The sequence below is a fragment of the Phoenix dactylifera genome, chromosome 1 (assembly GCF_009389715.1).
Source record: "Phoenix dactylifera cultivar Barhee BC4 chromosome 1, palm_55x_up_171113_PBpolish2nd_filt_p, whole genome shotgun sequence".
NCBI classification, from domain to species: Eukaryota; Viridiplantae; Streptophyta; class Magnoliopsida; order Arecales; family Arecaceae; genus Phoenix; species Phoenix dactylifera.
Genome location: NC_052392.1, coordinates 32328574 through 32343875, shown reverse-complemented (window position 1 = coordinate 32343875; position 15302 = coordinate 32328574). Strand labels below are relative to the sequence as shown.

General features: G+C 35.1%; 1 protein-coding gene across 1 annotated transcript; it reads left to right on the top strand.

Moving 5' to 3' along the window:
- The first annotated feature begins 3061 nt into the window (after positions 1-3061).
- LOC103706592 (heat shock protein 90-5, chloroplastic-like) lies at positions 3062-10279 on the top strand. Its single transcript, XM_008790740.4, has 19 exons — positions 3062-3480; positions 3863-3936; positions 5805-5930; positions 6004-6097; positions 6245-6328; positions 6490-6633; positions 6712-6828; positions 6935-6982; positions 7066-7146; positions 7356-7460; positions 7563-7703; positions 7851-7943; positions 8150-8227; positions 8434-8688; positions 8780-8882; positions 9000-9174; positions 9308-9413; positions 9653-9742; positions 9832-10279. Exons 1-19 carry the CDS (start codon positions 3211-3213, stop codon positions 10036-10038), a joined length of 2391 nt encoding a protein of 796 aa, XP_008788962.1. The 5' UTR covers positions 3062-3210; the 3' UTR covers positions 10039-10279.
- The last annotated feature ends 5023 nt before the right edge of the window (positions 10280-15302 follow it).

Genomic DNA, 15302 nt, shown 5'->3' with positions numbered 1-15302 from the left:
AGTTCTGAAAATATGATTAAACTTTCAAGTTTTTCGAACATCTTGATATTGTCAGATTTATAAAGGGTTTTAAACCCTCTTTAATAGTTGATATATTCTTTTGATATATATTTTTCTCTTTCCATGAACTTAAAATTATAAAACTTTATGGAACTCTAGCTCTATATATATTTGTCAGCAAAGTTCTTCTCGTGCGACTGCTGCCAATGGATTAGCCTTATTCCGTGCGCTATCCATGTAGTCAGATAACTGTTAGGTGAGCGGCAGGCAAATGATATTTATAATTTATGGCATCCTGCAGTCTGCTATTGGTAGGGGATGCTGTTGAAAAATGGACCAAAAACTTGATCTTTACACTATTCCAGATGGGTCTATTCAATATGTTGTATGTGCTCAGCCAGGCCTGACCCTCTACCTTTTCCAATGTAGTTCTCTGCTTCAAGAGAACTTTTTAGCTTTGCCTGTTTTATGACAAGCATGTGCATGTGCATCTGCATCAACGTTGGGAATCAGAATTACACATAATTTGTGATTTTAATTTTTATAGTGATTGAATGTTTGATTTTAAGTTTCAGTGCTCATTATTTGTAATAACTTTGTCAACTTGTTTTTAGATCCTGTGAATATTTGACAATTAGTATCTTTGATCGAAATCCTTTTTTTTCCTGAGATTTTCACATCCAGAAAGGCAACCCTGATCAGAAGCAGGTAGTATGTATTCCTTGCCAAACTTCACATGCTGCCCATATCAGCCTTGTGTACATGAGAGGATATTCATTTGTTAGAATAACCTGACAACTTGTTCATTGGCTGCATAGCTGCAGCCTAAAAGGCTCAAACCACTGGAAACTACAATAAACGACCGTTCTGCGAGCTTGGCCATGCACTTTTTCTGAAAGTTAAACTGATACTTTCTCAGAAAGTATGATAAATTCAATATATAAAAGATTATAATTTCCAAATTTAAGCAATTCTTGTTAAGTATGCTGATCTCCATTTCTAGTAGTAGAATGCATGTATTGGCATTTGTGAAGACTTTGACACTGTAACAAGACAGCAACAAAAGATGTCTAAATCCCGGTGCAAGTTCGACTCCTGGTTATCTGTGTTCGCGTTATTTTATTTTTGGTAAGCATCATATAGTTTATGAATGAGTCATTGATTGTGTTTTTGAGGGGAAAGTAGTATGTGGATTTTTGCCCCCCATTATTAGTTTTAACTTCAAACAATTATGATTTGATTGAATCATAGTCATCCACAGATTTCTCTCTGCCCAGTGCTGATCTGCAGAGCATTGTCCTGTAAGATATATTCATGCATGTTTTCCTTTGCTGCGCAACGCAAACAAACAATTTTACTGTCCAAAATATAATTTCATGCTGCAACTAATAAAAATCAATGAATGGGACATAATCCCCTCTGATCCATTCTTCCTGATGAGTTATGTAAACAAAATAAAAAAGGGTGCAGCCATTGATTTGGATCCGAGCTTCTATTGACCTCTGCAACTGTTTTCAGAGCTGCATGCACATTGACATGTCATGGGCATGTCATTCATGGTGCAAATTGAGTAGTACTTTACAGGGTGGATGTTGGTGAAATATGGCTTTGGTTAGAATTACATGTCCTGTTAATTGTTTTAGATATTCCTCCAAAACAGAAACTGGCCTTGGAAGGGGAATAATTTATACTCTTCCTATTGAAAAGTGAATGTATCAGAGATTGATGGCTCAGCAATGCCATAGCCCTGAGGATATCAACAATTCGCATTCTTTAAGTAGAAAACAAGAACTTGCTGACATTCACAGAGATGTTTGAGCTACCTAGTATTCTAATGGAAGTAGAATGGACTATTGTAAATTATTTGAGCTCACTCAGACTAACTAGTTACTTGCTAGATCCATGGAAGATGCGGTCATTACACATGACAAGTAAAAATTCCAGTAAGGGAAAAAATGATGAGTTGTTGAATCATGGCTCATTACAAAGATGGCAATCATGATTGGCCACATGCATTATCAATCTACTACCAACATCAACATTACAAATTTGGAATAACTTTTGAATGAGTTTTTTTTTGCAGATAAAAAATAAAAAGTAGATAATAAAAGCCTTTAATGCCCATGGATAGCTTATGACATGATTCTTTCCGGTTCTAAATCGAGGGGCTGCCTATTAGGAGAAATTATACTCCACCATATTGGCTATGTACCATAGTAACAATTCAAAACAAGATAAGCGGCACCATGTTGGCTATGTACTAAAGAAACAATTAGAGACAAGATAAATGCGACAGCAATTTGAGATGTGCGTATGATGAATGATGCCTATAAAAACGAGATAAGGTGATTCCATGATTGCCATGATGCACCGTTGTGTAGTGCATATGGTGGAGTATAAACTGCCGCATGGTACACGTGGTGTAGAATATAAATATAATTTTTTGTCTATCAAGCCATTTGCCATTGTGATAAAAGTAGATATACAATGTATGTACGACACATGTCATGTATACTAATATCTTCAACTTTGAATATGTTTAAAACATTTGCCGCATGCAACATATTTATACTTCCATCTCCATGTCACCAGTAACATCCATCAATATTCTTACCCTACTAGCACTGAAAAAATATCCAATGCTATTGTTTCCTTCCATCCATCCAGCATGATCCTGATCTTTTCAGCTACCTCCGCTAAATTATCCTACAAGCATAAAACTCCACATAAAGTTCCAATTTTGTGCTAGACGCACACCATGCTTCCACGTGTCCAAAGTTTCCGAACATCGATTCGCGGATATTGTGCGAACTGACGTGGCAGCATCCGCGCCTTACAAACCCTGCGAACAGAACCTTCTAGAAAAATAATAAAATATTAAGCACAATTTCACCTCTACCGCATTTGCGGATAGAAATGCTATGTGAGAAATTGATCAACGGACAAGATCTTTTTGTATAACATTAGCAACGGTAGATCAAGCTGTCGCATATTATTTCTTATGCTTGTAATTTGAAATGGTATCTCGCATCCTATCTCGTGCTCGTATTCTAGAATGCTCTCTCTGTCACTTCTCTCCGTGGTCGCCCCCTTAAACCCTCCTCTCTCTCGCGAGGGGTGTTCCCTCCCAAGCCGCTTCTCTCCAAATTGCTAGGGTTTCGATTCCGAACTGTTCCAGAACTCTAGGATTTCGCCGTCGCGACCGCGTCCATGGCGCCCGTATTGAGCCGGAGCCCGGGCACCTCCTCTGTCTCGGCCTTCGGTTTCCCTTCTTCCCCCTTGGTCTCCAATCCTCCGAGAGCTGTGTCGTTTAGAAGTTCGGTTTTGCCTCAATCCCTGCTTGCAAGGAAGGGGTTTCCTTCAGCTGGCTTGAGATGGAAACTGGAGAAGGACAGCCGGATGGTGGTCCGGTGTGAGGCGGCTGTTGCGGATAAGGAAGCGGAGGAGGCTTCTGGCGAGAAGTTTGAGTACCAGGCCGAGGTGCGGTTTCCTTTATCTTCTCAATTTCGGCTTGTTGCTTGTTGTTCTCTAAGTTTTGTTGATGAAAGTTGAGACTTTTTTTGTTATCTTTCGTGAGATTACTCTAGTTTATTAGTTCTTTAGTAATTGTGGATTGGAATGGGTTTCTTACGTTTTTTGAAAGGGTCTTATCCTATTTATATCTTCTGTTGAGCTCTGTTCTTGAAAATTGAAAATTTTCTGTCGTCAAATTAAAAAAGTTGCGGTCTTTTTCTCTCAAAAGGAAAATCCCATTATATCTGTTCATCCTGAGCTTTTGTTATATGTTTGACCTGTTTCTGTTAATTTGATACACACTGTTAGTTTTTCAACAAGCGGTTGGTTCTACTTATGATATTTGCAGGTCAGCCGCCTATTGGATTTGATAGTTCATAGTTTGTACAGCCACAAAGAAGTGTTTCTTCGCGAGCTTGTAAGGTTGGTATTGGTAATTATCCTTAGATGTATTTAGTGTACTTTCAAAAATCTGGCATGACAGACCTGTGGAATCTATGTTTTCATTAATCTGATTTTGCACTTTCATTGCCCCAATATTGTTAATATACTGATATGTATCCTTTGAATCAACTAGTAATAGGCCAGTCAATGGGTATTTCCAATAGTTTGCTCAATTCATGGATTTCAAGAAGCTAGAATACCCTATAAGTTTGAACTGGTTCTTTATATATTTCTTACATTTTGAAAGCATTATTTTACTTGTCAATTTCATTTCTAAAATATGCTTCATAGATGAAATTTGAATATTGCTGGTGATAGAAGGAAATAGTCAAATAAATGATCGTTTCTATGTTTCCTCTCTGCATATGCAAGCAAAATGATGGCTTTAAAGGTTTGAAATGCGGTGTGAATAGTGACAAAAAATAATTCTAGTTATGCATCTTAATCAAAGGGTTTAGAATAATATATTCTTGATGGACAGTTTTCCTGTCTATCTCCTTTTTTCTTATTTTATAGGAATATTATATTGAGTGATTGTGGTGTGCAATTTTTTGTGGATTATAATGGCATGAGGGTTAATTACCACCCACTTGTTAGTTAGCCAAGTGTCAAACTTCTAGTCTGAAAGTCAGCTATCGTTGTATTGATGCTCAAGCCTAGGCAGGAAAGAAAAGTTTATCATCTCATGCAACATATTAGTTAGTGTAAACTCATGTTTGCATATTGTATGTTTAAAAGCTTGTAAGTAGAAATTAATAACAAATCACTTATTATTATGAAACAACAAATAATACCATAAGACATGCTAAAACAAAATAATAAGTATAATGGATTTGTTCGTTGAGTAAAGGTGGGATATCAGCATGTAAGATGTTGCTTGCTTAAACCAAACTGATGCTAAAGGAAGACGTAGATCCATGTATCCAAAATTACCGTAAATAGAAATTCCAGCACAAGGGAGATAAAATATGCATTAACAATGCTCCAACAGACTAATGAACAATGGAGCCTTTTGTTTTTTAAGTAGATTGCCAGTATTCAGAAATTGCCCTATAGATGAAAAGGTGATTGCAGAAGTATGAAAAGACTGCAAAAATAACATTCAAACATAAAACTATGGCTGATGAACAGTTAGAAAGAACTCTTCTGAGGGCATCCAGGTAGATTTGCATGAGCCCAGTAACCAGCACCATTCTTTTCACACACATTTTCTTCTAATGTGATCAGGCACCTCTGCAAAATCCTAAAATCTTTATTAGAAACAACACCACTGGCTGGATCCTTGTGGCATTATTCACGAACAAAAAATTAGCATTTCACCAGTTTGTAGGATTCAAAAGGTGACATTTGTTATTCTCCTTGATTTGGTGACGGCATTGTTTTTGTCATGTAGGCCTTGAGCTTGTGGGACATGCCCACCATTTTTTGAAAACCACAATAGGCATAATGTTGATGACAGTATTCTCTAAATTCTAAACCTGCCGAGGCATCTACCTTTTTTCAAAAAGGACTGGCTTGAAACTTCTATTATCTGTGTTCTAATATTGCAGGCAAAGGTTGCAGTTTGAAGACAGGTGGGCCCCTTATTTTCATGCTTATATTTTCAATGTTTACATGCTCATAATGTTTTCATATGGATGAATAACTCCCAATGCAGATAATAATTTAATACCTTGTTCAAGTTCAGGAAATACTGCTCCTAGGACCGGACAATCAGTTTATCCTATATAGGACATATCTGATTGTACTTTATTTTCATGTGATGATAATTTTTTCTTTTATAGGTCCTACGTAAAATATTTTGTGTGCTGTTTAATGCTACTGCTGATTGATGTCATCTTTTTCAGTAATGCAAGTGATGCACTGGATAAGCTGAGATTTTTAAGTGTGACTGATCCTTCTTTACTTGGTGATGGTGGTGAGTTGGAGATACGCATTAAGCCCGATCCAGACAATGGGACAATTACAATCAGGTAGGATAGTAAACACCCTTGGTTTCCTTTTCTTCTAATTCTACAGTACATAATAAAAGGTTTGAAATTGCAGTGATACTGGCATTGGAATGACCAAAGAAGAGCTTATCGATTGTCTTGGGACGATTGCGCAGAGTGGAACTTCCAACTTCTTAAAGGCTCTCAAGGTTCAATTTTATTCTTTATGATATCTGACTTAATAATATAACATTAATATTGTACTGTATGGCTTATTTGTTAATGTGTAACGGGTAAATCTAGCTGGCTTTTGCATCAATCTTTAGATCACTAATGTAAGATCTTTATATATATAGGAGAACAAGGATGTTGGGGCAGACAATGGTTTAATTGGTCAATTTGGTGTTGGATTCTATTCAGCTTTCCTGGTTGCAGACAAGGTTTGGAACTGGTCCTTGTTGAATAATATTTAACTTGCAGTTGCTAGTGCTTAAATTCACATCAGATGCATTTTCTTACCCTTTTTTTTCGCTATCATTTTTGTGAAGTTGCTAAAACAATGGCCTTTTATTTTTTGAAATGCAAAACCATTCTGAAATAGGTTGTTGTATCAACAAAGAACCCTAGGTCAGATAAGCAGTATGTCTGGGAAGCAGTGGCTGACAGTAGCTCATATGTGATACGAGAAGAGACCGATCCTGAGAAGTTACTAAAGCGCGGAACACAAGTTACCCTCCATCTAAGAGTATGAACTCTACCAGCCTTTTATATGTGTTATGCAGATCTACTCAGTAGGGCTCTTATCATTTTGTTACTTCATCAGCCAGATGATAAGTTTGAGTTCGCAGAGCCCACGAAGATCCAGGGATTAGTTAAGAACTACTCACAGTTTGTGTCCTTCCCCATATACACTTGGCTGGAGAAATCAAGAACTGTAGAGGTGAGAATGTAGTTTGGGCATGCCAATTCTTCTGTTGATCTCTCTTTTAGAAAATCTTTATCCATGAGCATCTTTCAATTTTTTTTCTTTTTATATTTCTTGATAGGTGGAAGAAGAGGAACCTCCAAAAGAGGGTGAAGAAGAAAAACCAGAGGTAACTAGTGTTTTTGATGGTTGGCAGCTCGTGGTAAAGTGCTTTCATATAATGAGGCTGACTTATTTCCTGCTTGTCGGCAGGGTGAAAAGAAGAGCAAGAAGAAAACTGTTACTGAGAAGTATTGGGACTGGGAATTGGCAAATGAAACAAAGCCTATATGGGTAAGTTTTGAGTACAATGCTCCAAAACATTCAATGAGAATCTACAATGTCTTAGACAACTTTTTCCCTTAATCTACAATGAGACATATTCTATCAATTTCTGGCTTTCTGATGACTTGATCTCTTGATCCAAATTTGTCTCTCTGCTGATGTGTCACCTAAATTAGCAAAGACTAAAGCTGGTTTATTTTTCTATTTGCCGTTTCCAGATGCGAAATCCAAAAGAAGTTCAGAAAGATGAATACAATGAATTCTATAAGAAGACATTCAATGAGTTCTTGGATCCTCTTGCACACACTCACTTCACCACAGAGGTGAGCAGTTCTGAAAGTTTACTAGGCTGATTTATAAAAGCAGCTAGGCAATTCATTTTCTTGGTGATTTTTGTGAAGTTGACTCAATTCATTACATAACAGGGGGAGGTGGAATTCAGGAGTGTTCTTTACATACCAGGAATGGCGCCTCTTAACAATGAAGACATAATAAATCCTAAGACAAAGAATATTCGCTTATATGTCAAACGTGTATTTATTTCAGATGATTTTGATGGTGAACTGGTATGTAGCTCCATATTAAAATTCAAGGTTGAGTAGATACATTGTTAGTTTGATCATTGATTTTGTCCATATACGTGCACATTAGTTCATGATCTGCATGTTCGAATCTGAGTTGAATTAGTTGCTGAATTAGTATTCCAATTTCAGTTCCCTCGATACTTGAGCTTTGTGAAGGGTGTAGTGGATTCGAATGATCTTCCTCTCAACGTTTCTCGCGAAATTCTTCAAGAAAGTCGAATTGTAAGTCATCTGATATTTAGATGTAGACACTGTAAAACTTAGTTTATTTAGTATGCACACCATATATATTAGTTTATTTGGCTGTCTTAGTATTAATTTAACCAATGTCTGGATGCATGGTTGATAAATATGTGTTTAGGCTTTTGATGTATTTTAATTTGCATTCATCTTGACAACTCTTTTAAATGTATATTTTATATTGACAGGTGAGAATTATGCGGAAAAGGCTTGTGAGAAAAACATTTGATATGATCCAAGAAATATCTGAAAGTGAAAACAAGGAGGTGAGAAGTGTCTTAATTGGACTTTCTCTTCTCTTCCCCTCTCTCTCTCTCTCTCTCTCTCTCTCTCTCTCTATCTATCTATCTATCTATCTATCTATCTATCTATCTCTCTGTGAGCAAATCCTATTCTCTTTTGGAAGAATGAAGGTAGGCTTTCATCATACTATATGAGACTAATGTTAAAACTAACTATTAATCTTTTGCAGGATTACAAGAAGTTCTGGGAGAATTTTGGAAAGCTTATCAAACTTGGATGTATTGAGGACTCAGGAAATCACAAGCGCATTGCTCCTTTGTTGCGCTTCTATTCTTCTAAAAATGAGGAAGATATGATAAGCCTTGATCAGTATGTTGAGAACATGCCTGAGAACCAGAAGGCTATCTATTACTTGGCCGCAGACAGTTTGAAAAGTGCGAAAACTGCTCCATTTTTAGAGAAGCTAGTCGAGAAAGATATTGAAGTAAGCACCCAGATGGATTTCCACTGAGCAACTATTGTTAAATTGCTTTGTTTGAGTTATGATTCCCTGTTGCGTTTTTCTGCTTCCTTAGGTTCTATATCTGGTAGAGCCAATTGATGAGGTTGGTATTCAGAACCTGCAGACCTACAAAGAGAAAAAGTTTGTCGATATCAGTAAGGAAGATCTAGAATTGGGTGAGTGTTCTGAAATGACTTACAAATGATCAGTTGGAGCATTCAGCTCGCATCCTCTCTTTTAATGTTATCAAGTTTCTGAATGTGCATCTGATGATGATTTGAATTTTGATTTAGGTGATGAGGATGACGTGAAAGAAAGAGAAAACAAACAGGAGTACAATCTTTTATGTGACTGGATAAAGCAACAGCTAGGTGATAAGGTTGCTAAAGTCCAAGTCTCAAAGCGGCTCAGTTCTTCACCATGTGTTCTTGTTTCTGGCAAATTTGGATGGTCTGCAAACATGGAACGGTATACTCAAAAGTTCAAATTGCTTAATCTTCATTTGAGAAACTAATGTAATCATGTAGTAATTCTATGTTTTGATACGTTCACGTTTCTAAGCTTGCTTTTCTAATTTATGATATATACATGTGGTTCATAGGCTCATGAAAGCTCAAACTCTTGGTGACACATCAAGCTTAGAATTCATGAGAGGAAGAAGAATCTTAGAAATCAATCCAGATCATCCGATCATCAAAGACTTGAACGTAAGATTGTTTGACTAATTTTTTTTTGCTTGTTGAATATTTCAGCAGTTTGTTGGCCTAGTTACACACACAACAGCGTAAAATCTTATGTGCTACATGGGGTGGGTGCTTTTTCGATGAATGTATGGTCAGGGAGGCAGATATTTGTTCTAAATATGTTTGCCGTCAGCTGAAGTTTTGTCTATACTGTGTCCTGCTTGAAACTCTTCGCCGTTTGTTCTAACATAGACTATCTGCAGGCTGCCTGCAAGAATGACCCAAGCAGTGATGAAGCTAAGAGAGCCATTGATTTATTGTATGATACTGCCTTAATCTCCAGTGGATACACTGTAAGTCAATCAAATCCCTTAACCAACCTTATGTTTCCACAGCAGATTGTGTTGACCCATCTTCCTTGTACTTGTTTCTCTTCCTCCAGCCCGACAGCCCAGCTGAGTTGGGGGGAAAGATTTATGAGATGATGGCAATTGCCCTTGGTGGAAGATGGGGTAGACTGGAATCTGAAGCAGCAACAGAAGAAGCTGATGCCGAAGCAAGTGCTGAATCAGGATCTGGTGAAAATACTGAGGCAGAGGTGGTTGAACCTTCGGAGGTGCGGACTGAGGGAGATCCATGGAAGGATTGATTATTTTTCCATAGGGTAATCATCTTGTGGTATCAACTTTTTACAAATGTGTGGGGCAGAGGGAATTTTGTTGCCCGAAGTCTAGGTCATTGAGTTGAAATGCGACTGTACACAAGAACCTGCTGGCACTCTCATTGGTCTTTGCTCTTCTAATTTTGAAGGCTTTTGTATGTTAATAGTAATTGTCATTTATAAACAGTAAGAAAAAGATGAAGAGAAGTTACTTATGTCAGTTCTGAAATTATGGTCTTCCAAATCTTTCTGGTAGGACTAATTGTGTGCAGTAGAAACAGAGGGCTCTGCATCTTTGATCTCTTGCACTGTTGCATTCGAATCACCCCATTGGAAATTTTTAGGGTGCAGATATTCATTCTTCTATGGCTAAATTTGCATCCTCTCCAGTTCAGGAGAATTGGAGAGATGGATCATGGTTCTGTCTCTACTGCAGGAATTGACTGAATTGGTCCATATGGTAATGGGACAATGCGTCATCACTCAAATGACATCCATCTTGTAATATGGTCATGGTTTTATAACCATATATAAAGGATGCGAGTAAGAAGATCCTTTGTGGTCCCACTCTTTTTCTTCTTTTTTTCTGATATATGAATTTGCAGAAATATAAGTTGTTATTGCATATATTTGCTTATAAAATGGGTTTTTTCTGCATGTATGTCTTTATGAATTCTTTTCTTTACATGTCTATCCATGCTATCGAAGGGAGCTATTTGGAATGGTAATGATTGGAATATCCTTTATGGTAGGCGTACAAAAAGAATGAATTCTAAATGTTTACATATGAATAGCAACCTTTTAAGTGTACAAATAGAAATAATTTGGAATGACACATAATTTTTGAGGATATGTATACAATTTGGAATGGATATAGGGATATACATGTCTGAGAAGATTTCAGTAAAATAAGAAGTAAAGCAAGCAATATGATACTGAAAGCAAACCACCCAATTAATAACCTTGAGCATAAGAAAATCCATTAAGTTCACTGCCATGGTAAGGCTGAGATAAGGAGCAGATCTGATACCTAAAGGATACAGTGAAACCTGGGTATGCACCAAAGCCCTAAGATGATTGCAACCAGATAACCAATAACCTCTGAATTGTTATGGCCCAAATAATGCATTGTGATAGAACCCCTCAAAGCAAAGGCAATTATGGTTGAATTCCCTGATGTTGTGCTCTAGTCTTATTCTTCTCAGTTTTAGGTCCTATACTCTGAAAGTTTTCTTGATAAATATTATTTTATTTTTTATTCAGCATTTAATCTTGATGTTAACCTTATAATCATACAAACTTACTTAATTAGCCTTGGCGTGATGTATGCTCGCTCTGTTTAATTTTCAGAATTTTTGGTTCTTTTAGGTAACAACTGCATGTTCAGACCGGACTATATGCAAAAAAGAGTTGACCTCAACTAGAACAGGTCTAATCATGAACTTGGATACAATCCCATTCATAACTTGGATATAAACAAACGCATCCGCCTGCATATAGAGAAACTCATCCAAAACAGAATCCTAATTTTAACATTTGGTTATGAAGAAACACATATAGCTGCAATTATATCAATAACTTTCCTTGACATATATTATATAAATCTATCAATAACACTTTATGTAAAGCAAAGCATGTTATAACTCATCAAGAATAGGATTGATTCATAACTTGCATACAAAGAAACTTATCTAGAACTCCATATAAACAAAACCAAGAATTCTAAATCTAGATATAGAGCTAAGAGAGGTTCATAAAAACTTGTTAATGTTGATCAACATATAAAGTCTTTAGTATCCAAAGGATGAATTCAAAATACATTGTCACAATTACAAGTCATCTTTCATATGATCCTGGCTGACAGAGATACATGATTACAACCCCAAATGAAAAACATGAGCATATTGAGAATGATAAAATCTCCACCACTCCAGTAGAACATGTAACCAAACCTATAATTAGCAAAAAAAAATATTGAGACTGAGAATTAACTCTATATCAACTAACAAATTAGATTGGATTGTAAATCACACGAAGAAGGCACAAACCAAATGTTGTTGACTACCTACTAGATTGAATGACAAAATTTCATGAGAAAAATGTACAAAGACGACTATAATTGACAAAAAAGGTTAAATAACATTATTGGTACTCACGAGTTGATGTGCCATGAAAATAAAAGTATTATCAGCATAGACTAAACATTATGCTTATTGATTAGAATTGAGTTAGTTGCTATGTACTTTAGATAAAATTATTTATTATCTCTTATATGATGTCAAATTTCAGATGCCTTGATATACTAGCTTCACAATCTACATATCCCTAAATTAATAGTGTTTTTTACATGTATACCTTTCTAAATATGTAAAATTGCATGAACACAGTCACAAAGTTGCCTAATAAATACTTTTTTTTTGCATGTATACCTTAGAGGGCGAAAAGTCAACTTACTTAGAGGGGAAAAAAGTCAACTTACTCTTATAATTTATTTTTAATTAAATAAATGCTAGTTTAACTATTGTCATCAAGAAAATTGTGACATTGAGTGTATAAACACAAACATATTTTATGAGCGTATGTATACAAAAAGTGACTTTGTGAGGATATTCATTCAAATTTATATATTAAGTGGGCTATACAACCTTTTATGATTTTTTTTCTCGGGGGGGATAGTTTCGTTGAGTCCACAGAATTTACTATCGCCATTTTTTATCCTCTATTAATTAGTGAAAACATTTAAGTACTTTTACTAGAAGATATCAAATGCAAGAATTAGGGTATTCTTGCTTTTGATGGAAGATGGATACTATGCTATCAGTATAATATCATCAAGAGATGGAATAAGAAAAATATCCATCCCATATTGTTTCATCTTATCCTGAAATTAAATATATATATTGTAACAACAAAGTCTTATCTCAAAAATACCTCCCTTGTTTCCAAAGTAGGCCTGGGTTTGGTACCAAGCATGTTGACTAAGGAGAATTTCTTATTCATCATGTCTCACCTAACCAAGAACCAGCCACTTGCCATGTATAAGAACTAGCATGTACCCTGCACTTTGCACGAGCACAAAAGTTATAAATAGGCTATTTAGACGCATCATTGAACATATTTAGATACCATCTATACAAAGAAATGAAACTATTGTTTATATAGTTTGCTTAGTTTAGAGAATATAGTAGAATTTAAGCAAGGGAAATAAAAGGAATGCAATATTAAAAAAAAGTTGAAACAAAATATTGAAGTAAATGTTCAAGATATGCATGGAATATGAACTTGGTAAAGCTTCTTGAAACAATTGCACATCTTATTGTTTCAGAAAATTATCAGGGTTAAATTTGGTATTATCTTTTACAATTAACACCCTAAGATTATGATTAATGTACAAAAAATTGGGTTTACACACTTTTTTTTGAAGATTAAGGATTATGGCATTAGTCTTTGTCATTTATTGCGGTGTAAATCATTTCCAACAAAGTCAAGCATCTCTTATTGGCAGCCAAAACATAGAATAATAAAATATCTTACATCGAGAGTATAAGTTATAAAAGTTTGTATAATTATACAATAGAAATTTGTGGCCTGAATTTTTATCACTGTAACTTTTTTAGTTTACATAAATTGAAAACTGTAAATACAATGCATGTGCCATCATATTGGCATTCTATAGAAACACATACAATATAAGATTTACGTAAGCAATTCCTAAGGAGCTTATAAATGGAGTATGGCTTTAAGAAAAAAAAGGGATCACCAACTGGATTATCAATGCATACAAAAACCCAAAGACAACAATAAAGAAAAAATATAACACAAAAAGTTGAACTACTAATTTGAGTGATTTGGTTTTGGGTTCTTTCATTTGCACATTCCCCTTCTCGTGTGGCAAACATGCTAAGTTCCAAAAAATATTAGTCTAAAATTAGATAAATTTTATAAAGATAAAAGATATATATATATATATATATATATATATATATATATATATATATATATATATATATATATATATATATATATATATATATATATGCAAAGTTAATAATAGTCATTTATGATTAAAAAAAATGAGTAGGTAAATAGAATACCTAATTACGAACGAAGTATGAGCATCTTCAAACTTATGATTGTGTATGACACTTTTAAGATATGTTCAATACCACCCATACCTAACAAAAGAATCTGCCAAGTTGATGGCTATTGAGTAGTTGCCGATCAAAAACAGATGGTGACACTAACATCACAAAGCACAACTCGGTTATTAGGTAGGGTGATATTGAACCTATCCTTAAGAGTGTTAAGAGAATAGTTGATTTAGATTTTCGTTCTAATCATGCGTCTTTTGTTTATTGCAAAATCCTTCGAATGTTATGTATTTATAGGCGCTTACGATCTATCTATCAAATTATGGATTAATGCATATTTTGCAGTATATCTTAACAAGATATCGTATTTTTGAAACATTAAATACTTGTATGCAAAAGAAGGAAATTTTAGATACACTTGGATATCGGTGATTTTGTATCTTCATAAAAGATTTTCATGTTATCCTAGTATCGTCGGTTTTAGAATTTTTTCATTAATGCGTGCAATTGTTAATCCCTTGAATCTACTATATCTTATTGGATATGCTTGTTAAATATGTAAATCTCAAGAATATCTGCAAATGTCTAAAGTGATTATAAAAGCATTTAGGCTTAAGCAGAAAACGCATATAAAGAAGCAAAATTTCATGTCATAATTGCATTGAACTAATATCTCAGCATTTCTTAAGATAAGTACATAAGGTAAAATAAATTACTGAAATAGTATAGAAAACACATTATTCGTCAAAACTTGGGAGCTATGAATCAATTAGGTGTAGTCTAGTTAGGTCCGAGCATAATATTAGGAGCTCACAAGTTTCCTTTGGCCTAAACTTTTAAGGTTGGATGGATCAACTTTAAATGTGCAAGCCTTTCAACCCAAGTGAATTACGAAAATATCATATATTGAACATAAAAAATAGAGCCACCAAATTGTTTCGTTTCAATGTTTTTGGACAAATTGACATTTTCACTAACAAATGACCATCAATTGTACATGCAAAGCACATGAGAGACTGCAATTTGAGACGTGGTTGGGCGTGCTCTCTTCAAGTGATACACCGAGAATTTTTTGGAAATAAAAAAGAAAAGAGATGAATGCTTGTTGTAGAATCCAATCTGTCTTATTTGCATTATATATAAAGACGAGATGTAGATTAA

What these genes read in the sequence shown, in the direction of transcription:
- LOC103706592 (XM_008790740.4), top strand. Translation starts at nt 3,211, where the DNA reads ATGGCGCCCGTATTGAGCCGGAGCCCGGGCACCTCCTCTGTCTCGGCC. An exon ending in AGAAATCAAGAACTGTAGAG is followed by an intron (nt 6,829 to 6,934) that starts GTGAGAATGTAG and finishes ATTTCTTGATAG; the next exon opens with GTGGAAGAAGAGGAACCTCC. An exon ending in ACACTCACTTCACCACAGAG is followed by an intron (nt 7,461 to 7,562) that starts GTGAGCAGTTCT and finishes ATTACATAACAG; the next exon opens with GGGGAGGTGGAATTCAGGAG.